A 27,035-nucleotide genomic window follows, 5' to 3' on the forward strand; every position below is an offset into this window, starting at 1 on the left:
ATTCTATGAAAGGTGGACAAGGACCAAAAAAGGAAGTGGACAGCCTTAGCAAAGGAGCTAAGCCTCGCAACGTCAACATGCGTGGTTGCTGGACACACGCACACGTGCCAACTCTCCAGTTTTTACGGGAGACTCTCGAATTTCAAGCAAGCCTCCTGATTAAGTGGGCACGGCCGTGAATCTCCTGAAGAACGTCCCCAACACGACTGAGATGAGAAAATAGTAGCAAACGTCCACCGTTCAAAATTCTTGTGGCCTTCACCAATCGCATGCAAGTCACTTTTTAGATCACTTTCGCGACAGTACTCTTGTGTCATGCGAAAAATTTTGATTTCGAATCAGCTACTAGCTATCACGGGTCATAACTGATCCGATTAACTTCACACACGCCGTAAATTTACGTGTACATATGATCGTTCACATCTAATAAGATTACTGGCAATCAATGAGGTGTTTTGTGACCCCAAAAAACAATAAATGAATATGTACGCCAGCTCTCTTTGGCCAAGTATCGATTTTTTATGTTTTCTAGTGATACAAATTTCAGATAATACGAATGCTTTTCATGGGCCCCGCGAGATTGGCATCACCGAAGTTTTTCTGTACTGACGCTTCTCTCACGACTCGATGACCATTGTTTGCAGCTTGCACAAGAGCTCTAGTGCAGCGTCCGTATTCTCATGTATGGAGAAATGCTGCTGTTATATGGTCTTGCAGCTCTAGTAAATTTGGTAAATTTGGTTTGGTCTGATTTTGCAACACATTGGGATCACTCTAAGACTGACTTCTGCGACAAGTGATCGAAGCCACGAGGCTCCTGGTTAGAATTAACCATTGTAGGTACTGACGCATTCGAATTGTCGTTTGCCATTTGTCAGGAGCTTTCTCTCATAGAAATACACAGGCCTGTGCTGGCACCAGGCAATCAGTTCAGATGAACTGCAATTTCGAATTAACAAGTTTTCACTGCATATGTTGAACTACTGCTGTAGTGTTGTGATGCTGACTACAAAATAGAAACATAATAATACAAACTGTTAGGAAGTACTATATTTTAAATAATGCCCACAATCCAGGTAAAGGAAAGCCCTTATGCTTTACAGCATTTCAGTGGCTTTTGAATCAAAGTAGTTGTAACGCAACAGTAGTGTCATCTAATTTTGGTATAGTGATCTTTGTTCATGCATTAACTTACTGTGTATTACATATTACTAAGTTCTGCCGATTCTTGGAAATTACAGCTTCCTGCAGTAGATTTTTTTCGTTTTATTCAGGCCTGGTCAAGTGGATCCAACCGTGGTGACTTCTGAAATGGCTGATACAATCACTAAAAAGGTGGGTGCTGCTTGATTGTTTTAAAGCATGGAAGTCTGGAGAAGTTTTTAAGACATAATCAAAAAACTTTACCTACGCTTTCAAAGAACAAAGACAAAGAAAAAGAACAGACAATATGAGCGCTGACTTGAAAGTGAATTTGTTACAAATAAAAAGAAGTGGAAAAGAAAAACCACTGTTCAATAGCGCACAAGTGCACGCATTTGCACCAGCTTTTCAAAAACAGTCCCTGTGGTATGTCACCAGATTTTTGCAGTAGATTATATTCACTGCTCAATAGAATCAACATTAGTTGGCAAACAAATGCTTTGCATTTTCTTTTAGAAATGCTTCTGTGTTGATTTAATATCGTTCCTGACAATAACAGATGTGTCTGAAAGCACGGGTTCACACTGGCATCAGTGTCTTCAAAATGCAAAAGCAGAGCAATGATGCACAAGCAGTTGAAACAATTATCACTTACTAGCTTTCATACAGCACTAAATTGTGTTTTCATGCAACAGTCAAGCTAGAAGTGACAGTGAATTCCAGATACACAAAATTACCTTAAAGCATAAACGGAAAGTTCATATTAGCTTGGGTTGGCAGTACTCACAAAGCTTTTATTCACCTACCTCGTGGAGCGTGTGATGATGAAAGTTTGCCAAATATATTGAATGGTAATGCTATGCTATAAAATAATTAAGTAATACAGTTCATCATTAAGCAGTGGGAAATTTAGTCGGAAGGGAAGATGTTGAAGTGATAGTGTTTACATTATGAAGACATCATTTGGCAGTAACAAAGTTTCCAGAGTTCAATTTAGCAGTGAGGCTTCCACTGCTGTTATGTTGTCACCACCTGGAAAAGGTCGACTGCAGAGCTTGCCCTTGTTACCTGTTTTCAGAATATTGACGAAATTTCACAGTCCTTCAATATTCTTTCTGGTCTTGAAACTTCACCGTCACTCTCTGGGGCAGCTTGATATGGCATGGACAGCTGTTGTGCCTCGACGTCACTGTCGTTCAGAGGCCACGCTTCATCCTGCCCCTCCGATTTGATTCTGTAGAGACTGCACATGTGGCCGGCGCTAGCTGAAAGTATGCATGTGTATATGTGGTTGCTTTTTGGATAAGGGTCAAGTTCAGGCATTGTACAGTTGAAGTTGCTTGTTCACGTAACGATGCCATTCACGTGCTGTGTATCGTGAGGACACTACTGAAAAAATGTTCTTTTGGGCATGCCAAGTGTTCGTGAGAAATTCGAGAAATCGAAGTGAACCATAACGTGGCAAGGAATTGACAACTTCAGCATTGATTCGAAGAAAGTGCGTGTGTGTGCAAAGCATTTTGATTTGTGGGAGTCATTCATGCGCACGGTTCCACAATAAGCGGTCACATCGTACTGCTGCCGAGAGACAAGCCCACTTAAGGCCTAATGCTTTTTCTCATGTGTTCAACAAGCTTTCAGCATACTTTACAAATTAGAAGTTACAAATGACAAGTTTAAAAATCACTGAAACAACTTTGAAAGTCGTCATGTGCAAGGGGAGTTTCCAGCCACGATAAATGAGTCGTTATCTACTCGTATAGCAACATAAAAATAACAAGGTGCAAGATTCCCGTGTGAACATTCTGTTAACTCTATAGTGCCTTAATTATGAAACCATAGCTCGCCGGACGATGCAAAGTTGTTCAAATTATTCCAAGCCAAGCATCACAAAGGCACCTTTCACATTATTGTACTAATTTGGCAGTAGGACTCACCTGCTTGGAGCTCGAGAATGTCTTTAAAAAATTTGGTCCCAGTGCCTAACAATGCTACTGCAATGAATGAAGAACATGTGACGCAAAGCGCAACAAACTTTTTTGATTCACACTTGGCTCACAAAGACCACCCTTCAGTGACGATTGGCGGGCACCCTTCAGTGACGATGCAATCACTGTGCTCTGTATTTCAGTCAGCAGCAACACTTGAACTCAGTGCTGCCAAACGGCCCAAAGATGAAATCACTAGCCGGACCAACTAAAAATCCGTGTATTTTCGAAAGTCAGTAAATCTGTAACATCACTTTGACAACATAAATTTGATTAGCTAACTGAACTAGTAGACTTAATATAAATAATAATATTTATTTTAGTTTGTAAGCATATATCGACCCTTTCACTGTTTACAAACACAGACCCTTGATGACTTCCGGTTTTGTCCACCGATGTGCCTGAATGGCATAGGTGGGCAAGAAGAGCACTAGAAAATAGCCGCTAATTTTCGACACTTTCCTTCTATCGTTTGGCAAAATATACTCATGTGAATGTTCTTTTGGACTAAATAAAAACTTCAAGAGATTGCCTTGAACATTAAGTACATTCTTTTTATCTGAAAAACTAATAAGAAACTTTCCTTACCCATGAAAAAATGTGAAGACGTCCTTTCAGTTTCAATGTTACGAGCTGGTAAATGAGGTGACCGGAAGTTTTTTTTGGGCACAACGCTCGCAATATTGAAATTGTCTATAGAAAATTATATAATAAATGTACTCAGCATCAAAGCATGGTGATATATAACCTTGACGTAGAGAGTAGAGCACTAGAAAATAGCCGCTAATTTTCGACACTTTCCTTCTATCATTTGGCAAAATATACTCATGTGAATGTTCTTTTGGACTAAATAAAAACTTCAAGAGATTGCCTTGAACAATAAGTACATTCTTTTTATCTGAAAAACTAATAAGAAACTTTCCTTACCCATTAAAAAATGTGAAGACGTCCTTTCAGTTTCAATGTTACGAGCTGGTAAATGAGGTGACCAAAAGTTTTTTTGGCCACAACGCTCGCAATATTGAAATTGTCTTTAGAAAATTATATAATAAATGTACTCGGCATCAAAGCATGGTGATATATAACCTTGACGTAGAGAGTACAGCGGTGGAGACTAAGGATGCATGCCTCCGAGATTGCCTAAAGCTCCATATCTTGGAGGTTTACAGAGTCAGAGTCGCAGACACACCTTGGGGTGTCTGTGAGTGAGGCAGTCTCTAATGATGGGTAAATCAGCGGTTGAAGATGCTAGGGGGGGGGGGGGGGGGGGGGGGTAGAGGTTGTTTGCCCATATGTCACTAAACTATTACTAAAAATATTTTCTTTTTCGCTCTTTATGCTTCCATGGCTACTGTGTCACCACTGCGAAGCGTGCGTTTTGACCACACAGTCGTGAAATGCAGGGGTACCACTGTCCCATTTTAGGAATGTAAACAAATGCACAAGGTGACTAGACACCGGCTCAAAAAACGTTGAACCTAACTGCCTGATTGTGCCAGAAATGTCGGCAACGCATTCTCAGAGCGAAATCTGTCTCTGCAAGACAGAGCACACGAATGCTTTATCGCTGAGTGGGTTGCTCCGAATCTACTAGCGGAGTGCGGAATCCGGGCCGTGGAGCAAGAAAAGTTGCTCCTGCTCGACGAGTGGAGTTGCCATATGGCAGCCGGACCAACATGCCCTCAGACTAGATTGGCTAGATGCTTGGCTTGGCTGAAAGCCGCCATCGCTGCCAGCTGCAATTTATAAATACTGGGGCTTTCGTGTGCAGAGAGCAGCATGTTCAAGACTGTTGTTGGCCCATTTCAACACAGCAAAAGTAGGCTTTATACGCACAGTTTCGACAAAAAGTGCCACTGATTTCGTCCACCGTAGCTGATAGTCCGCCATATCGTGGTTCGTTAAAAGTGACCTTCAATCCATCAATATACAGTGTAGACCACTCATAACGTAACCACTCATAGTGCAGAACTGGTTATAATGATGTCTTTTTTGACTCCTGTTCACCCTCCCATAGAACCTCCGTATATATGCAGTAGCTTATTGTGCAGTCCTCTAAAATGAAAGACTGGTTATAACGCAGTTGCGGGAAAATCTTTGTGACAAACGTGGTAGCGAGTGCGTGTATCAAAGGAGGCGCGCTGGGTGCGCTGCTGGGAAGCAAGTGACGACGTCACGAAGGAGGAGGGGACGCGTAGTGAATGAACAGAGGGCTGAGGGAGGGAAACGAAGCTAGGAAAGCCGAATAAGGGAGGAGCACGATTGCCTCGGAGACTAATAAAACTTTACACTGGTGCTGGCGCAGCTACAGTGCACTAGCGTTGCTAGCGTGGCTCCAGCAGCACACAGCTCAACATGGCTCGTGCAATTCAGTCCCTATTAACTGCACCTAAGTTTCCTGTTGGAAAAGGTGTCATCGTTACCTTGCTTGCTACACACATCGCATTTGCTGCATCATTTATACATATAAAGCCTTTTACGGTCTCACGGCACGAGCTTTCGCCTTGGCTGCCAGTGCGCTGTCTTACTCAAGTTTGGCGGGATTTCATCGTTCTTGATCTCCCGGCCGCGAAGGCGAACTAGGTATCACGCATGCTGTTCTTGGCTCAGTGCTTGAGGGCTGTCTTTTTGATGTTATTTTCACATGTCTTGGACCTTTGACAAACTTCCCAAGACAACATACCGAAGGGTGCGCTAGGCCTAATCAGCGTTGGCTGCATTTCTGTTGGGGTCGCGTGCAACATAAGGTGCGGTTTACTACGGATTCAACAAACGCCTTTGCGGTGGTTGCACTTGATGAGAAGGGATACATATTGTTAATGAAAACGAGTGCTCGAATGATGGCTCGCGATTCGATTGCGACATTTAGAAATCGGGTACGTGCCCATGCAATCGAACGATTGGTGTCTTTCAGAACGTGAAATTCTGGACGTGATCTGACATTCTCTCTTTGTGATGCGCATAATCGAGGCAGTTTGATCAGTAGTCACAAATTTCTGCAATGGTACTTTCCTTTGTTGCAACCCCCTTCTTTTGTGTTCATTTAGTTGGCAAGGCGTGTCTTTGAACATTAATTTTTTTTTTAATTCGGAAATTTAAATGGTTGTAAGCGCCACACATCGTATGCTTCGATTCTCGGACACGGGAGGCTACTTGCTCAACACGTTTTTCGCAGTTGCGGCCCTTGAAAAGTGTTGTTTTTATTATAGTGCAGTACCGTTTATAGAGCGGATATTTGCAACTCCGGCGACTTACTTCATAAGCTGTCAATACTGTAATACTTGGGCCAAACCTAGGCCAAATAATGGTCTGTTGGGTCTGAGACTGTTATACGTGGGTTTGTTACAGTGAGCGTTGCCTTTACATACTTGCAATACTCGGATCTGGGTAAAATTTTTGCCGTAGGGTATAGATTTGAAGAATTTTGTCTTCATTAAAATCTCGATGTCATTTTGTATATTCAAGATACTGCTCTAGTGACAATTGCTATATTGGCCACTTTCCAGGTTCTTGTTTTTTACCTTTATTAACATATGTTATTTTAATACTTCTGAGTAAGTTTTTGTTATTTAGTAGTTGATATAGAAGACTATGAACCATCAGTCGTCTGTGCTTGAAAGTTTCATAATAGAAAAAAGGGGGCGATAATGCCTAAATTTTGCACATCGTCATTGCAAAAAACAAAAAGATCAGTTCGCTGGGAAGCTGATTATATGTTTTAAAGCAGAATAAAAAAAAACTGATAGTTTAAATTATGTTTAGGAAATGTCTTCCTTTTTCTCCAATTTCGTCAGTTCATTAAAAATGTAATTGGTACCCTGATGTTGGTGTCTTGACAGGAGCGACAGTATTGATTATGCTTGCTGTTTGTATCCTTGCAGTGTGAAGAGGAATTGGAAGAAGCAGTGACATTTTTGGAAAAGTTGTTGTCTCTCCGAACAACAGGCGGGTTGAACATTCGGGTTCCTACATATGAAAGTTTCACCATTGTCAAAGCCGAGATCTTAGACCCCGAGCATAATCTGGAAAAGGGTGTAATAGCCACTGTCGACGATGTGTGCTGTCAGGTCAGTAGAGATTTTCATTGATGAAAGATTTCATTTGAAATGCTGCTTAAAACTCAATATCTAGCACCAATGTGGGGCTCTGTCCACTTTTATGTGTGCAAGTTACTTTTGCTAGTTCTTCGGACTAGTGGCAAAAAAAAAAATCCAGAAGCATTGAGGTTTATATTAATTAAAAATACACTTTGTTTTTGCTCGAAGTGTACCAATGACAGATATTCCAGGTATCTTGAACCTGAGGGTTGATTCTTTTTGTGCGTAAACAGAACATGACTGACTTCAAAATAAATAAATATAATTAAAGTCTAACTCATAATAATTATGGGAAAATGCAGGAATTAATATTAATTACAGTCAAATCCAGTTGTAATGAACGCTGCTTCAACTGAATTTCCGCTTCAACGAAAAATTCTCAGTTCTACTTCAGGAGTCAGTAGAAGTAAGTGCATACATATTTTCGCCACAACAAACACTTTTTGTTTTGCCGCTCCACTTTAATGAAATTCAACAATGTAATTCCAGGATCAGATATTTAATGCCGAGCAGTGAACACATTCTTGAACGTTTAGATCCATTTTCAAAGCATAAAAGTATGCCTGCAAGGTCTAAAACATGTGTTGTAGACTTGTGCGAAAGTGAATTTTAGGTTCGAAGCGAATAGTGCTTTTGGCCAAATAATTTCGAATCAAATTCAAACAGTATATATGACATATAAAGAAAAATGGGCATCTTTATTATTACCTAACTAACCTGCGGAATATATATTTTTTTAATTGCGATAGGGCCTCTATACAAATGCCACTTTTTTCGTTCGAAGGAAGTCGGAACAATGTTAAGTAGTAGCAAAATTTGACTTTTGGTAGGATGCAAGTAATAACCTGTAAAATACATAAGATCTTGAAATTAATTATACTTGAAGCATATAAGCTGTGATAGCAAGCTTTTTAAGCTTTAAAGATCAATTGATGTGAAGGTAATCTGTTCACTTAAGGTGCCCAGCAACACTTCTTCAAGTAGCCATGAAATAGATTCACTAAAGAAGCTTATTGCCACAAGAATTCACTGGCGCAAAAAATTTCAAAATCAGTCCAGTAAGAGTGGAGGTGCAAAGATTCATTGCGTGCTGCCATTTCATTCTCTTCTCGTCTCAACGAAAGCATTGGAAGCTAAGCAGAAAGGATGGCAGGGGGAAAGAAAATATGTCGCGGCATTTTGTGATCTTTAGCACTTTTTCACTCTGTTTTTTCTTTTCTTCAAATACGCCAGCTATCACGCACTCACGCATAGAGAAGTGGCGGCCCAGTAACGACAGAGTGGGCCATGCTCTAATCAGCAAGCGGACGATGCAATGGCTGTGACGAGTGATTTTTTGGCTTGTGGCGTCATGTGTCGAGAGAAGAGGGCACATTTTAGCCGACTTTGAGAATTTATTGTGAATTTCAGACCCTGTGTTGCGCTATATTATTTAGCTCGTGTGTTATCGGTAGCTTTGGCTACCAATCGGCAGCGTTTTGTGACCCTGCTCTAAATGTGTTGCAGTGCAGCTTTAAGGGGGGACGCGGCACTTCGGGACCGAAAATCAGCCGAAAAATCGAGTTTTCGCGGACCTTCTTTTCGCGTTCCCGACATCATTGCGCACCTATTTACAAAATTTCATAGCCGAATACCATCAACTTTTATCGTTATTCAACTTTAAAAAACCGAAAACGGGCGTCCTGCCCTTTAAATTGAGGGCGAATAGCGCAGGTTTCGGCTCTACGATACGCGGGAACTACGCGCTCGATCGGCGCCATTTTGGTCTTGTTTGAAAGAACGCGTTTTCAGCTGTTTTTTTTTATTCAGTAAGCAACATTGAGCGTTTCCCCGGCTCGAAAAACGGGGCCTCAAAGACAAAGAGCCGCGCTCACTGCCATTGGCTAAACGGCACACGTGACTGAAATGGCGCTTTCCGGTTGGCTGGAAGCTCGCGGCTTGCGCCTGCATACGCGACCCGATGCTATTTTGAAAGGGCTACCGCTGTGACGCCTCGAAATCGGCAGAGCACTCTGAAGCTTCTGATCGTATCGCCATGCCTGGAAACGCAAAAATGTATCGGACCGTGCACGCATTTGGTCGCAGGAAACGCAAACGTCGTGGGAGAAAGTCTACGAAGTCATCAGAGCCCTTGGTTGACTCCGACGAACGATGTGTCGACGCTCCGCGGCCGTTCAGCGATGGTGCGACCGAGCGCGTTGCCTCCGACGACGATGACGGTGAAGCGAACTCCGGACGACTACGAATCGACGCCAAGGTGGTGACAAACGCCGAAGTTGAAGAAAATAATGCCCGGGAGAAAGCGACGCTCGACCGGCTTTCATCGGCGCCAGCAACTGCACGGAAAATTGACTTTTTCACCGCGAGTTGTAGCGAGGCAACCGCACAGGACTCGGACCACGCTGCTCCTTATCTGCTTATGCATCTAGATATCCTAAACGCGATAATGGGTGCCTTGTGTTGCAAAGCCTGCCACGGACCGGCTACGATCGTCAGAGGGGATCGGGACTACGGATTTGCCGTGAAAGTGCTAGTGCAGTGTGAAAGGTGCGGCGAGATCGCGAATGAATGGACTTCGCCCCGCGCGAACGGCACGAAAACGTGCAATCCGTTTGAAGTAAATTTTCTCGCTTCGAGGGCGATGGTGGCTACCGGCAACGGCCAAACGAAAATGAACGATATTTTCGCAACAATGGGCATCTCACACCGCGGTATGCACCACAAGACGTTTCAGCGGCATTTGAAGAACACGCTGGCACCCGCTGCAACGCGAGCGGCTGAGTCCGCTATGAGCGAATGTGCGGAAAAGGTTAGAACAATTTGTGATGACTTGAGCTTCGGCCGCCGGGGCAATATTGCCGTTAGCTACGACGGCACGTGGAAGACGCGAGGCCATTCTTCCCACATCGGCGTGGGCAGAGTTATCGAATTATTTAGTGGCTACGTGTTGGACTACGTCGTTCTTTCCAACTTTTGCCTAGGCTGCGAGGTGGGCCCAAAGCCTAGTAGTGAGGGCTATCAAGAATGGAAGGCTAACCACAAATGCCAAAAAAATACGAACAGCAAAGCGGGGCAAATGGAAGTGGAGGCGGCTCTAATTCTATTTCAGAGGTCGCTTGAACGCCATGGCCTGCGCTACACAACTATGCTGTCTGATGGAGACTCTAGGACATTTTGCGCCATACAAGACGCCAAGGTGTATGGTTACATTGACGTGCAGAAGGAAGACTGTATTAATCATGTACAGAAACGGATGGGCACCGCATTGAGAAACCTGGTGCAGAAACAAAAGTGCGATGGGAAAAGAGGCCTTGGTGGGAAAGGCAGGCTCACAGGTGAGCTGATCACCAGGCTGAGCACATATTATGGCCGGGCTCTGAAATCGCATGAAGGTGACGTGGGCGAGATGCAAAAGGCTGTGATGGCCACATACCGCCACGTCACCTCCACTGATGAATGCTCGGACCACAGTCTGTGCCCAGCTGGTGAAACTTCATGGTGTCGGCACAATGCCGCAAAAGCAAAGGGTGAGCCCGACCCCAGGCATGCCTACAATCTACCGAAAGACGTGGCAGAGGCATTACTACCGGTTTATACCCGGCTTTCGGAAAGAGCCCTGCTTCAGAGGTGCGAACGCGGCAAAACGCAGAACTCCAACGAGAGCCTACATTCGGTAATCTGGAGTTTGGCCCCCGAGGAGCACCATGCGTCCCTGTTCGCTGTTGAAGCAGCTGTTGCAGAAGCAGTGCTGCGCTTCAACACGGGCAATTTGAATTCTGCAACGGCAATCTTAGGTGAAATGGACATGAATGCGACAAGTACTGGTGCCAGGAGAGCGAGAGAAAAAGACCACCGTCGCAGCATTGTCTCCAACAAGAAAAGAACAGCCTCATTGGAACTCCGGAAGCTAGTGAAGAGGAGGCATGAGCACAGAATGCATTCAGACTATGCTTCTGGTGCGTTTTGAGGTTGTCTTGTTGCATCTTCTGCAATAAAAATGTGTGCCCACGTTTTTTCTCGATTTCTCAAAACGACAATTTTCATGTGCTTCCCATTATGCCGGAGCAATATCTCTTGTTCTATCTGGGTTATCATTACGATTTCTTTTTTGTTTCGAAGATAAATGCAGGGGATGTGTCGTAAAGTAAGTTTTATTGTAATAGTTTTTGGAGAAAATTCTCTAAATGGATCTTTTGTTTCAAGTGTAGATGGGGAAATTTTTCATGTCATATTCAACATCCCACAACTTTGCTTCGAAATAGCCCAGAACAATGATTTATACTTTATTGCACACTGTGAACATACCGAATTGGTTCTATAGGTTGCACATCAATATCCAAGTTACAGTTAATTAGCTAATTAGGCCTTAATTGAAAAAGTCGCAGTTCACTATATCTTTAAAACTAATTGTCACAGCAAAAAAAGAATTAGATTTTTGAAATCAGCAGTAAAATCTACATAGGCTCTCCAAATTTGACTGAGGTACTCGCAAAAATAAAAGAGTTTTTGGAAGGTGTAGCATCCCCCCTTAAATTTGAAGGGGGGCTTGGCGGCAGAGCGGATTTCATGGCTTACTACCTCTACACTGCAGTGGAAGCACCTTTACAGGTGGTCCCATGTGGACTAATATACACCTATTTGTTTATTGTGAATACTTCAAAATTTCCAATAGTTTTAATTCAAATCGAAGCAAATTAGAATACTCTACTATTGGTATCGAATATTCAAAGCATTCTAATATTCGCACAAGCCTAGTGTGTTGGCACCAAGAGAAACCACTACTGTTTACTAAGTATGGAGGCCGCCATTGATCGATAGCGATGGCAATAAGACTGCCCTGCTTTTGCAGCTGGCTTGCTTTTGGGCCACAGACCATCCGAAGTTGAATTTCAGTTTCCTACATGCTGCTGCTGGGTGCAGTAGCGGAACGATGCCTTTTCTGATGCCAGTGCTTTTGGTTATTTTCGTGCTTGGCCAGTGTGGTCACTGGTCAGAGTGACAGTTCGTCCGCATTGCCAACAAGATAAGCCAGCCTCTACTAGTGGATGATAAGAATACGGTTAAACCTCGTTATAACGAAATTGGAGGGCCGCTGCTATTTTCTCGTTATAACCAATATTTCGTTATAGCGGTAGCGGGCATTTACCGCAAATATTATGCACTGTACTTACCCCAAAAAAACAGCGGGCGAAATAGCATCCTGCCGCACGGTGGTATGCAACAAAATAACCGCATTCCCAAATTAAAAGGAAAAAGTCATGCACCTGTTTTAATGCACTTCAAAATACACAGCTTGCATTTCAGGCAGACTTAGCTGCAAAGAAGTCCGTAATGGGACGATGATGCATCTTCCTGATGCGAACGATGGCTCGCTCAGCTGCGGCCGCAATATTCAAGCCATCTTCGCCGCCCTCGTGAGCCCCGAAGTAGCGGCGCACTACGTCCACCGCGTCTAATGCCTCCGACGCCGTCGGCATGTTTGTCTCCTGTTCGTCGACAGAGTCATCGTCACTGGTTTCGTTACGATCACTGACAGCGCGCGCAATATCTTCATCTAGGAGCTGCTCCGTTGCCACCACTTAGTCGACTAGTCACATAGTCGCAAAACGACTCACTGTCAAGCACGACACCGGCGTCACGAAGTGCCGTCCATGATGCAGCGACTTCGTCTGATGTGGCAAAACCGTCCGGCACAGTGGGCTCATCTGATGGCTCATCACTGACGTCTGGTGCGGCGTCAAATGAGGCGTGTCGAAAGCAGTTTGCGATCGTGGTCGCCGTCACACTCATCCACGCCGCCTGAAGCATTTCGAGCGCAGCGTACAAGTCAACATCGGTGTCTCGCTTCATCCTCATGTTGAGCAGGAGCTTGTCTATCACACGCTTGTGGTAACCTGCCTTCAGCGACATAATTATGCCTTGGTCAAGCGGCTGTATTTTCGCTGTGCAGTTGGCAGGAAGGAACAGCAGCTCGATGTTTTGAAGCACGGCAGCGCTATGGTGGGCGATGCAGTTATCTAAAACAAGGCACACCTTGCGGTTCGCCTTTGCCAGCTTCTCGTCCCATTCGCAAAGCCATTTCGAAAAAATCTCCCTGGTCATCCAGGCTTTGCGATACTTGACTGGGAGCTGCCTCTTCCCCTTAAAGTAGCGAGGGGATGCATTTTTGCCAATTACGAAAATTGGCAGCTTCTCAGAGCCGGTCATGTTTGCACAAAGTAGCGCAGTGATCCGCAGCTTACTTTGTTTGCCGCCATGGCACGGCTCGCCTTTGAGGGCTAACGTCTTGTGCGGCAACATCTCGAAAAAGAGAGCGGTTTTGTCCGTGTTAAAAATATCCTCCGCGCTGTATTTTTCTAGCAGCCGCACAATGTTTTCTTTCACCCACTTGGTAGCCTCTGCTTCGTCGACAGATTGCGATTCGCCACAGACCCCTCTCCCGACAATGTTGTGGCGCTCTTTGAAGCGTTGGAGCCAACCCGAACTTGTTACGAAGTTGTCATAGCCCATGATGCAGGCAAAGTCTCTCGCTTTTCTTTGCAGCAAGGCGCCGCTCACCGGCAAATTCACGGCCCGCGTGTCCAAAAACCATTTAAAAACGGCCCTTTCGACCGCTTCAAAGGCAGGTGCCCTCATCCTCTTAGCGCTTCCTTTCACGCCACGTGCAACAGCGTCGATGATGGACTCCTGCTTGCTCAAGATGGTTGACAGTGTGCTTGTCGATCCGCCAAAGTCTCTTGCCACGTTGCCTTTCTTGGTCCCCGATTCGACGACTCTTATCATAGCCGCCTTCTGATCTAGCGTTATGTGCTTTCGCTTCCGGCCTGGTGCATTCATGTTGCTGGAATTACGAGCGCAGCACGATAAAAGATAAGGCGGAAGCGGTCGAAAAAGAGAAGAAACACGCACGCAAAAGCAACGCGGCTCACGTCGGCGAGCGGCAACACTTGCAGAGAAAGTGACTGTAAAGAGGCGCTGCCCTCTAGGAACCGGTTACTCAAGAGGAAGGGGGTATGTAAGATTAGGAAGCGCGCATCAGCGCCATGAGAAAGGGGAGAGGGAGAATATAAAGAAGACACAAAAGAAAAGAAAAGGGCGAGACGTTCGCGGAGCGCTCCGCTGTTGGTGGTAGCCAAGCGGCGCACGTGCAGCGACCTCTCCTCTGGAAACAGCGCGTGCCGCCTGCTTTGCGCGCGTTGCTGGAGGGCGCGTGGCGGGAGTTTTGAACTGCTAAATACAGCTCTCGCGTCGCGCCCCGTCTCAAATTCGCGTTGTGCACTGTCGTGACATCGGCTCAAAATTTCACTTCCTAACAAAATTTGTTCGTTATATCCCATAATAGGCAAATTTTGCCTCGTTAAAACGAAGTTTTGATTACATTGGTTTGTATGGGGACTTTCAAGGGGATTTAGGATTTGCTCGTTATATCCATTATTTCGTTATAGCCCGTCTCGTTACAACAAGGTTTAACTGTAGTATAGACTAAAGCGCCGTTGAAGGCGACCAACACCTGTTGATCAACCGCAAAATTTGCGTCACCAGAGGATTAACCGAACTGCGAGGAGGAAACGCAAGAGTGATGTTCACGAACTTCAGCAACGACTACAAGCACGTGAGCAAAGGCACGACGGTTGTCTACATCGAAGAGATACTGGAAGCCAGCAACACTTTTGCCCTCACCGATTCTGCATATTCTACTCCAACGACGGATACCCTTCGACCAGCCTTCGACGTTAATCCAAGCCTTCTAATGCATAAACAAGAGCAGCTCGAAAACCTGCTTCTGAAATACAAGAACTGCTTTTCGTCGTCATCAAGAATTTGACAGACCCCTGTTGCGAAACATCGAATCACAATAGAAGAAAATGCCAGGCCACTTCGTCCGAGTTGTACAGAGTTTCCATGCAAGAACGCTTGGCCATAAAGAAACAAGGCGATGAAATGCTCCGCAACGACATTATCTAGCTTTCAAAGAGTCCATGGGCGTCACCGGTGGTTTTAGTGAACAAAAAGAATGGAACACTACGCTTCTACGTCGGCTATCGCCGACTCAAAAAGATAACGCAGAAAGACTTATACCCTCTCCCCCGAATAGATGACGCCCTTGATCGACTCCGCAGCGCCAAATACTTTTCATCGATGGACCTCAAAACAGGCTGTTGGCAGATCGATGTAGACGAGAGAGACCGAGAACAAACAGCGTTGGTAACACCAGACGGCCTTTTCGAGTTCAAGGTGATGATGCCCTTCTGTCTTTGCTCGGCACCTGCGACTTTTCAACGCATTATGGACACAGTGCTGGCAGGATTGAACTGGAAGGCTTGTCTGGTTTACTTGGACGACGTCGTTGTGTTTTCCTCAAGCTTCGATGAGCATCTTTGGTTCCGTGAAGCTGTACTTCAAGCCATTTGGCAGATCGATGTAGACGAGAGAGATCGAGAACAGACAGCGTTTGTAACACCAGACGGCCTTTTCGAGTTCAAAAGTGATGCCCTTCGGTTTTTGCTCGGCACCTGCGACTTTTCATTGCATTATAGACACAGTGCTGGCAGGATTAAAGTGGAAGACTTGTCTCGTTTACTTGGATGATGGCATTGTGTTTCCCTCAAGCGTCGATGAGTATCTTTGGCGCATTGAAGCTGTACTTCAAGTCATTAAGACTTCCGGACTCACCCTGAAGCCAGGAAAGTGCCTCTTCGCATACGAAGAACTTTTGTTCTTGGGCCAGGTGATAAGCAAGTTTGGAGTAAGACCTGATCCGCAAAAAAATAGCCGCCATCGTTGCACTTCCGTCGCGCGCCGACAGAAGGTCATGCGTCGATTTCTTGGCCTGTGCGCCTATTACAAGCACTTCGTCAAAAACTTTGCGACATCGCCAAGCCACTCTCTAACCTTACAAGAATTGCATCAAATTCAAGTGGTAAACCCCACAGGAGAAAGCATTCAAGGAACTAAAACGACGCCTGCAGATACCTCTGACACTAACGCATTTGGACGAAAACACCAAAACAGAAGTGCACACTGACGCAAGCAGCGTAGGACTTGGCATCGTCCTTATGCAGAGAACTGATGAACTGGAAAGGGATATTAGTTATGCTAGCCGGTCGCTATCCAAAGCAGAAAGCAATTATTCCACAACAGAAAAGGAGTGCCTTTTGGGAGACGTCAAAGTTTCATTCTTACCTTTACGGCAGGCCCTTCAAAGTTGTGAGCGACCACCACGCCTTGAGTTGGCTAGCTAACTTGAAAGACCCTTCAGGTAGCCTTGCCTTTGGAGCCTGAGACTTCAAGAATACGACATTACCGCCATTTAGACGTCCGGCAGAAAACACTCCGATGCAGACTGCCTGTCGCGAGCCCACGTCAACCCACCGCCACCCGAAGACCTGAATTATGACTGCTTCTCGGGAACGATAACTGTAGACGATTTCGCTCAACGCCAGCGGGCTGACCCGTAACTTATGAGCCTAATCAAATACCTCGAGAGCAGGACCTCCATTGTTCCGAAGGTATTCAAATGGGCACTTATGTCGTTTTCGCTGCGAAACGGCCTTCTCCAAAAGAAGAACTTTTCGCCACTTCGAGCCACGTACCTTCTTGTGGTGCTTTCAGCTCTGCGACGAAAACTCCTCCAGGCCCTGCTTGATGATCCAACAGCAGGACACCTTAGTGTTTCCCGCATGCTCGTGAGGATACAAGAAAGGTACTACTGGCCCCGCCTTACCGCCGACTTCGCTCATTATGTGAGGACATGCCGAGACGGTCAGCGACGCAAGACACCACCGACAAAGCCAGCAGGCTTCCTTCGGCCGATCGAATCACCTCACTGACCATTCCAACAAATCGGGATGGACCTACTGGGGCCGTTTCTGACTTCAGTTTTAGGAAACAAATGGATCGTCATAGCTACTGACTACCTCACCCGCTATGCGGAAACAAAGGCCCTACCCAAATGTAGCGCCGAAGAGGTAGCAAAGTTTTTCGTTGAGAACATCGTCCTTTGTCATGGCACCTTAGATGTTGTCATCATCGATAGAGGTACGGCCTTTACTGCTGATTTGACTCGAGCGATCTTGAGACATAGCCAGACAATCCACTGCCACACCACTGCCTACCACCCATAGACAAATGGTCTCACTGAGCGGCTAAACAAGACAATCGCCGACATGCTGGCCATGTTCGTCGTCGTCGAACACAAGACGTGGGACGCCATTCTTCTGTACATGGCCTTCGCATACAACATGGCCGTGCAGGAGACGACGCAAATGCAACCGTACAAGTTGGTCTACGGAAGAAACCCGGCAACGACGCTCAACGCAATGCTGCCGAACATCTCTGGCGAAGAAAACCGCGACGTCATCTTTTATATTTAGAGCGCTGAAGAAGCTCATCAACTCGCCCGCCTGCGCATCGCGAATCAGCAGACGACCGACCGCCACCGTTACAACCTTCGGCGACGCTTCATGGCATACCAGCCCGGTGAACGTGTTTGGGTATGGATGCCGATATGCCGACGTAGACTCAATGAAAACTTCTGCAACGCTACTTCGAACCATACAGGGTAGTACTCAGCCTACTCGACTACCATGTTGTCCTTGACGGCATTACGAACTCTCAACAACGCCGATCGCGGCCTGAAGTCGTCCATGTCGCGTGCCTCAAGCCGTTTCATGAACGTTAAGGAACTGAAAGAGTGTATTTTGTTGTTGTCATTACTGCTGTATCGTGCTTTATCGTTATTGCTGTATCATACTTTATTATTTTTACTTTCCTACATTACTATCACACTCTCATCTTCTGTTAAAGCATCGGGAAAATGCCTTTTTCAGAGGGGGGCAATGCCACGTTCCTTCCTCAAGTTTTCTTATCACGCCGTTATGCTGTACGCAATTCTCAGCGCGAACTGCACCTACAGTGTTCGAGAAGCTTCAGGGCTGCCGTAGATCATTTTGTAGATTAGATTATTGCCGTAGATCAGATTATTCTGGAATGTACGTCGTCGCTAGCGATAACGCTAGATTGTTCGATGGTGAGTGTATAAGTGCCGCCACGCTTCGCCGCTTCTCAGTTGATCGACGTTCGACGATCAGTGCAAGTGTCTCGGTGTAAGCTGACTTTTTTTTTTTACGTGGCCACAAGTTCGGCTCGAATAAACAGTTTATTCTTCTACATGCAGTCCGCTCCCTTCGTCCATATCACGACCCCTTGACAATATGGAACATCAGCGCTTGTGTTGCGGGGTCATTTTTTCTTCGTCCTGTTTTTTACTCCGTTTTCATCCTATTATCCTGTACCAACTGGTCCTTCAAGACACCCTTCTGCAATATCCTATAAATATATATCAGATGCATGATTGGCCCTTTCTTCTGTAACCTGTGGGTCTCTTCTTGCAGCGGTAAATGTGCATTTCAACAGAATATAGAAAGAAGTCGATTAGTCGCGAAACTTGTTACCTTTACTTCACTGTCTTATTACTGTTTCAGGTGTCATACGAGCTTGGAACGTATCATTTCTACAAAGAGAATTACAAAAAGGCTGGGGAGCTTTTTGAAACTGCCCTCTCCCTCCATCCAAAGGTGAGATGCAGTGGAATACTGGTAAAGCAAGGCAACCGCTCACCCTTTTTTTATTTTCCTGAGTTCTTGGGTTTTCACATAGTATTGCTCGTATTTAGACAAGAAGTGTAAATTTAAGGGCTCATTTTCTTTCTTACACATAATATTAAGAAGAACTAAGAGACAATGATGCCAAGGAAGTATAGGGGGTGTTATTAGAAGTAATCGTAATGTAAATGTGAAGAAAGATAAGAGGATGAAAAGATAACTTGCCTCTGGCAGGATCAGAACACTCGAACTTCGAATAATGCATCTGGTGCTGTACCACATAGCTAAGGTGGATGTCATCCCTCCGTCCGCTTTATAGGGTATATACCGTATTTACCTGCGTAATGAACGCACAGATTTTCTCGAAAAATCAAAGCAAAGTTAGGGGGTGCGTTTATTACGTGGGGTAAATTTATAAAAACATTCTCGAGGGGGGGGGGGGGCAAAAAATGCGGTAAAGCAAAAAAAAGTTAGGTTGCTTGGCTTTTCGGAATTGACATAAGCATACACTGTTTAGAAGCAGCTTTTTCGTTGCACTTTACTCATGTTCAGTTGTTGTTGGCACTATCTTCTGCAAGCTGTCCTCGGGCTGCCCATGCACGGCATGAAAGCGTTCTGCGGCTATCTTTTCTTGCAATAGTTTAACGGCAATATCTGCTGTGATCTTGAGAGGTGGCCAAAAGCGTGCGCTACGACGCACTTTGCCAACTTCACGGCAACCTCACATGACGACCGCGATGATGGCGTTAACATTGTAGCAAGTAACCAGCATTGCAACAAGCTATCACCGCAGCATCAAAACAAATCGTCAATAACAAGATTAACAACAAAGTACGGCTGCCGCCTCGCTTCTACATGAGAAGTTTCTCTACGTGCCAATAACAAGCGAAGCGAGAAATCAGGGGTGCTACCAAGTTGCGAAAATTGTCATGATCTTTTCTGGACGACAAGCTATGTTTTTCTGGTTTTCCAGAAATCTGCGACGCAATAGTGACGAATGATCCTTCGCAACAGCAAATCCTGTCGTCGTTGCTCGAAGATCGCCTGCACATGATTGGGCTTTTTCGTATTCACAGGAAGCGATCATCGGTTGGCGCGGGCAGCTTCGTGACTTTCGCTCGCTGCGTGCTCATCAGCTGCAATGTCTACACTCGCACCGTTAGTGAACACTGCTGTGGCGCACAGATAAGAGGGGACGTTCTGCACACAGATAGAAAGAAAAACAATATGGCATGCGGCAACGGGTGAGGGGGGGGGGGGGGGGGGTCGAGCCAAGGTGGTTGAGGGTAAGGCCTCCATAACTTCAGTACAGACTTCTTTTGATATGCTCTGCTTCCTCCTCTCCCCACCGAAGCAAGCTCGTGGCACAATACAGGGAGCGCGACTGTGGCAAGTAAAAGAAAAAACAGCAGTGGGCTGGAGAGGAGGTTGCGAGAGAGAGAAGATATGACAGTACTTTTACGAAGTATAGGGGCTTCAGTTGAGGGTGGTGGGGAAAGTAATAAAAAACGGAAGAGATCCAATGGGTGAGGAGGCGCCAGATGTCAGTTAGGGGGACTGCAGCAGACAAATGTAGGGGGTGCATTTATTACTCGGCGAAAAAAAAATCCAAATTTTGATGACTGAAGTAGGGGGGCGTTTATTATGCGAGTGCGTTCATTACATGAGTAAATACGGTATGTGCACTTAAACATCAGAGAGTCAGTTATCGCCACCTGTTGCGACTGTGGCTAGTGTCAAATACTCTTTTTGGCTATCAAAATTAATCAGTCAATAAAAGTGTTCTTGCCTTGCTACTTCCACAGAGCCTGAAAGGCAACTTTGCTTTAATACGAGTGTGATGGAGTCAAGCTGATCGGCCTGTAATTCTTCAAGTCCTTGTCGTAGTGAAAGTCTAGTGCAAAATAAATAAAGTAGGAAACACTATTGGAAAAAAATATTCTAAATTTTGAATATTCATACATTCATAATTTAAAAATTTGCAGAACAATGTGAAATAGTGCTATGACCACGAGAACGGTGCATTGATATTTCAGGCACCTAGCATACCAACAGCTATTTCACGAAAACTGGTTCAGTCTCAAATATAAGACCTTGTTTTGTCCGATCGCATAGGCAATTAAAGTGTTCTCAACAGGCTGAGCAGGATTGGCAACCGTCATGCACAAACTTCCACTACTGTCTTGCTGTTCTTGCTCTCAACCTATGACATAGGCCTCAAGCAAGCGGCGGGCAGCATGCAGTCTTCGAACCTATCACTTGCGGCCCAGCCCATTCATGACTCTTCCTCCAACTCCCTCTTCTTTTTTTCTTTTTTTGTGACTGCGATTATGACTGAAAATTGTGAGATATGATTTTCTCACTTGTTGCAATTAACTATTCTTGTTTGGGTAAGCCTCATAGTTTTTTTTTTTTTGTAAGGTACCCTCTGCAGTCACTATGTGTTGAAACATAACTGCAGAACAAAAGTTCATAGCTTCAAAGCTAGCATCCGCATTTTAGTCACTCTGGCGATCAGTATTGATGTGTTTCTCCAATCCTGGTGCCAAGTTCCCCTAAGAATGATAAGGTGTGGGAAAGGTGTTTCTAATGGCAACATTAGGTGACACTTTGTTCCAGCTCCTCTCCCCCCCCTTTCGCTTCCATCCTGACTGTCCCGGCCATTGTGGGGCTGAAGACCTTGTACAATCAAGACCCAGCACCGAATACCGGATCTTGATTGTACCGGGTCTTGCTGTAAATTACCCTGAGGCAGCTACTCAGCACTGCAGTATGCCATTGTCTGAATATTGGTGCTAAAGCACATATAATCCTATGTCTGATTCGTCTCTATTCTTGTCGTTTTGACAGGTGAAGAAGAAATTGGTATGCCATTTGGACATGGAGCGACTGAAGGGCTTCTGTGTGGCATGCCGTCCACTTACCACGAAGAAAACCACATCCCCACTGGAAAAGCTAAAGGCTACTTTGCATGGCAACTGCAAGGTGACCCCTTTATCTAGGCAACTCGAAATCTACATTTCATACAGTTATGTCAGGTGTTAACCATGCATGTTATATTTGTATGCCATTGGAATCGGATTTTCGCTGTGTGGGCATTTGTGCTAACCTTGACAGCCTAGGCTTACACCTCCAGGGTACAGCTGTGCGGTACCTCAAAATGTCTTCACCTGATTTGGGCATTGCATCATGCCTAGTTCCTGCATCAACTGCTGTTCATGCAAAATATTGCTGCATTGTACACCATAAAAATAGATGAAAATTTTAAGTACAGCCGTGGCCTTTCATTACGTTTCTGCCGGATGTGAAAATCCTGCTGAATAATTATGTAGGGACAAAAACAGACCCCCGAGGTGCCTCTATGAGTAAAACGCAGCCAGTCAGCTGCATTCGGAAGGGAAGTAATGCGTTTTCATAGATGTTTTTTGTGTAAAAAAATACTAACCAATTCTCTTACATTTTTTTTGCTGGCACCAAAATCTTTAATTTTTGCTGTAATATCATGGTTTCATTGATGTTCTATTTGCTTTGTTTATAAAAGTAACGCTTGCATCTGTGTTGCATAGTCATTTTGATTGTGAGGCAGGAATAATTCCAAACGATTAGAACATTTATCATGTATTGAAGTAAGCTGGAAAGCTTTTTTATTATTTTTTTCAATTTGGTGGCTTGCCATCAGGTGTATGAAACCTGCATGTTCTTTGTTGTCCCTTGTAGATGTGCAGGCTGTCTTATTTTCTCTTCAGGCAACAGTATCTGTGCTTCTTGAGGACAATGTGAAGCGAGAGATTCCTCTGTGGGAAAGGGAACTGGCTGAAGTCAGTGTCCACCAACTTGCCGCCGGGTAACACTTTATTATTTTATTTTTTTATAGCGCAAAAAATATACAACTACATCCAGTTTTTACGCAGTACTGTTAAACCCCTTTATAAGAGGCATGCTCTGGGCAGCAGTTCTCGTCTTTTATATGAGATGTTTCTTATAAGCAGGGTACCTCATATGCAGTTTCTTATCTACCCTTATCTTACTGAAGTCACATTGGTGTCTTATACCCATTTGTCTCTTATATCAGTGTCCCTTATAAAAAAGCTCAACTGTATAACGGTTATGTAAGGCATTCCACCCTACACTCCGTTTCACACATCAGGTGCAACACTGCAGAAGCTGTGCAAAAAGTTTGGTTAGCAAAATTCACCACTCAGCGCGTATTGTAGCCGGTTTTTGTCATCTTAAACCCTCGCGCGAGCCGAGCAGGTTTTTCCATGTGACCTGCTGCTACGGCTTGCAAAACAAAACACCAAGGCAGGAAAACGAACGGGACCTTAAGCGATCCATGTTGTATAATGACAACTGTGCAACAAGGTTTGTTTCTCTGTAAGGTACAAACATGCTCATTCAATGGTCAACCTGAAACGAAAACAAACATATATCCAGGCTTGTAAAAACAAGGAACTATTTTTATACGCGAATGCATCTACCGCAAGAAGTCTCCAGTCTCTACCACGTTGCACATGATGTGTGAAACGGAGTATAGCTGCGACACTGTTTGCTACCCCTGCTCATTAAAGAGTTGATGCGTTGCCTTACTTATTAGTATGTATTAGAATGCAAAGTATCACGTATTTGGGTGACCATAATTGAAGAGCCCACTTTTTTCTACGAGTTTGCTTCCCAGCAGCACCTTTGCCTGCTGTGTATCATACACGACATTGAGTAGTATTTTGGGGCTACAACTGCTGCTACTGTCCCTGCTATTGCCAGGACACCACACCATTCCATGCGTGCAGTTGACCCATGCATTCGAGAGTTGCATGGTGAGGGTTATTTCGAGCTATCTGCAACAGATCGAGTAGGCTTCAGCTGTTGTCGCAGCCAAAAAAAGAGATGGCATGACTCAAACCTGCAAAAACTTTTGAAAGCAAAACAAGCGTTGTTGTAGGGGACAGTTTTCCACTGCAACAAATCGAACAACATTGGACATTTTGGCTTGTGCACGGCAATTCTCAAGCTAAATTTCGTTTCTGCGTACCATCAATTACTACTTTATTCAGAGAGTTGCGATCTCACCCCCAGTTGTCTTGGTAGTATAGCTTCGGACTGCGTGCCCCTATCGCCGCCATTCATGCTGCATTAATCTGTCCATCCTTCAGTGCAAGCAACCTGTGACTGAGAAATGGGGACTCGAATAGTGTCAGAGGGTCCTTGCGAGATACTTGATGCACAATATGCACATCCTGATTTTGTGATCTGCGCTTTCCTTGAGTGATTCAGCTTGACTAAGGAAAATTAGGCGCGTTCTCATCTTTCTCAAGTTTAGTGATCGGTGTCAGGTGATGCTTATATGAAAAACTTTCCTTTGTACATGGTTTTTATGGTTTGCTCAACACTTAAATGGAATAATTTGTCATTTGTCTTTTTTCTTGAGGTATTAAGTCCATGCATATGTCGCTTTCTTTTTTATGGCCGGCTGCAGTACGGAGGTGGCGGCACAGGTGTCGCTCGCCAACTGCGTACGCCGTATAATCGATGGGGAGCTGTTTGTGTGCGGTTCTCAGGTGAACTTTCCATCCCTTGACAAGGGCTGCATCATCTTTCTTAGCGAGGTTAGTGGTGCCGCTTTTGCTCCTTTACGCATCCATTTGTATCATCCTGGGAGCGTAGTAGAAAATCATTTCACTCTTATTCTGCATTAAAACGCTGCCCGATGCATATTTTTAAATTGTTGTTTATTTTAATCAAACACTTCATGATGCACTTGAGTATGAACTCAAGGTTGGCCACAGAATAGCTCAGTCTAATTAATGATTACATGTATATACCTGATGATATTTGATCTCGTTGCATCATTATAGTAGAATGAATGAAGTTGGTTGTTGAACTTGTAGGGAGAAATATTGCACATTTAAATGTAGACAGCGTATGCATGTGTGATTTGCAACTTCTATTTATGTTGGATAATTCGAAGTGTTCTCATGTGTACGTAACAGCAGTGCTGCCTACTATAGCTACTCACAAAGCCCTGCAACAACTTTTTTTAGTATGTGGCAAAAAAGATACGCTCCCTTCAAGTTGAGAGCATACAAGGGTATACGAATCTTCTGTCGCACCTGCTGAAATTAAGCGCATGCCATCGATCGCAACCGCACCCTCAGAAATGTTTGATGTGGCTGCTCTAGTGCTGCAACCCTTCCCTGCCCCGCCGATCCATCCCCTCGCATTCCTTCATGCTCCTGGAAAACGAGTAGAGCATTCCCTTCCTGCTTGAGCAGCAATTGTAGGCAGGCCTGGCACCTGGGATGGTGTTGTCTCGTATACCCTCTGCGCAGCGCATATGAGTCAACTCTTTTCATCTCTGTTACAGCCGCTTTCGTCGCCCTCGCTTGTTCACTTTTACCCACGTCCAAAGCATACGATGCATGGGGGTATGTTATTTGGGCATTACACAAAATATGATGGCAACTGCAAAAACTACTCAAGAATGCTCATATAATTGCCATCACAACAAACAGAAAGTGGCTTTCACCTTCGAGTCATTTTAGGCAAACTGCATAAGGACCTGAGACCCTGTGCGGTATTACTATTACTTTTTCGTGCTGCTTTCAAATCATGTAGACCCCTAGCTGTTGAACGCACTTTCGAACCCTTTTGCAGATGCTCGACCAAGGCCGATCTCTATCTGCCAGACAGCCCGGCCCATGCGCTAACGATAGGCTAACGATAGTCTGGAAGCACTGTAGCAATGCTCTAGCTCCGTCACAGAGAAGCCACAGAGAGAGAGAAGGGAGTGTCGGAGGGGTTGGCTTTTAAGGCTAGCGTCATGCTACGCCCAGCAATATAATCGATCGTGAAGAAACAGAAACTGGCTTTTGCCTTGGAATCATCAGGGACAGTAGTAGTCGGGAGCATTGACGGATTGTTGTACCATGCAGAATATATGTCTACCATGCCTGCTGATAGCCACACAAATGGATTTAGGGTGTTATTTCATAAAGTACATCTTTACTGATCCGATACTATTATGTTTATAGTGTCAAAAATAATCGCTGAACAGGTTGTTCCGGATTGCTTAACTGCATGACGCCCTTATTTTTAAAATTTTTGAGTGAACTATGTAGTGCTCCTGAGATTTGCAATGAATCTGAATATTTCTAGCTCTTCATAAAAGCCCCATACAAATATTCTCATCCTTGAAGGCAAATGCGACTTGCTTCTCCAGGGTGTAAAATTAGCTGCTCTAGAGTACTCCCACATGTAAAATTATCTGCTCCAAAGTGCTCTAAAATGAAAATTTTGCTGCTCCAAAAGTGCTCCAAATAAGAAGACCCCGGTAGCAATAATTATTTTTTTTGTCTGAATTGTTATTAATAACAATTCTGTTTCAGTTACTGTTTCTTCATGTTTTAACAGGCACTGAATTCTGTTATCCCAACGCTGAATGAAAAACAACTGGGCTTTTTGAGGAATTTTGTTGGGTATGTGATCATGCTTTGCTTTTTTTATCTTTCTTGCTTATCTGTTCTTGAGATTGCTATCAGACATTTGAAAGTGCCGTGCTATTATGAAACATAGAGTATTAAAGCAAGGGGGCTCGGTTGGCATTGTTAAAAACAGAAAAATTTTTATGCTTGATTTAGCACACGAGTCCTAGAAATCAGCGTTAAAGAGATGCTGACATGATTTGTATACGTATACCGTGGAACCTCTGTTATACGACTTTCAGGAGACCACACAAAACCGTTGTATAATCTGGCCGATGTATAGTCGAAAAAGTAAGAATATAGGTAGTCACATTCATCCTTGTCCAAACAATAAGTACCGGCCGCCTGAATGAGCCCTCGGCATTACCTTGTACTTTTTCGAGGCATTTAGATTAAATTATTCCTGCAATTGGCAGCTAATGGCAGCATTACTGAGCTGAAAGAGTTGTAAGTGAACTTTTATTTCTAACTTCAAAGAATTGAATCCAATGTGCATCGTTCTCCCTATAAATCGAATCCAAAACTTTCCTGCACGTAAAACCGAAGCCTCATTGTCTTCAGAAGAGTTGGATCCAGTGTCATTGCCATCACATAATGACGACGGACCACAAGTTTGCGTAAAATGCTTTTATGCGTGACTGAGCTGTGTGCGACTGCACGTTGGAATTAGTTGCCTTATGAAGTGCAGCTCGTAATGTCCCGCTGTCATTATTAATTTTGACAAGT

The 27,035-nt window shown here is 44.6% G+C and overlaps 1 protein-coding gene across 1 annotated transcript in view; it reads left to right on the forward strand.

The window, feature by feature from the left end:
* Positions 1-27,035, forward strand: part of IntS8 (integrator complex subunit 8) — a 132,748-nt gene that overhangs the window by 12,155 nt on the left and 93,558 nt on the right. Inside the window, exons 5-11 of the mRNA XM_037422182.2 lie at positions 1,275-1,335; positions 7,013-7,198; positions 18,712-18,804; positions 21,682-21,816; positions 22,578-22,675; positions 24,305-24,434; positions 26,239-26,303. Coding sequence (XP_037278079.2) covers positions 1,275-1,335; positions 7,013-7,198; positions 18,712-18,804; positions 21,682-21,816; positions 22,578-22,675; positions 24,305-24,434; positions 26,239-26,303 — 768 coding nt within the window. The remainder of the gene's footprint in view (positions 1-1,274; positions 1,336-7,012; positions 7,199-18,711; positions 18,805-21,681; positions 21,817-22,577; positions 22,676-24,304; positions 24,435-26,238; positions 26,304-27,035) is intronic.

The sequence above is a fragment of the Rhipicephalus microplus genome, chromosome 3 (genome assembly GCF_043290135.1).
Source record: "Rhipicephalus microplus isolate Deutch F79 chromosome 3, USDA_Rmic, whole genome shotgun sequence".
NCBI classification, from domain to species: domain Eukaryota; kingdom Metazoa; phylum Arthropoda; class Arachnida; order Ixodida; family Ixodidae; genus Rhipicephalus; species Rhipicephalus microplus.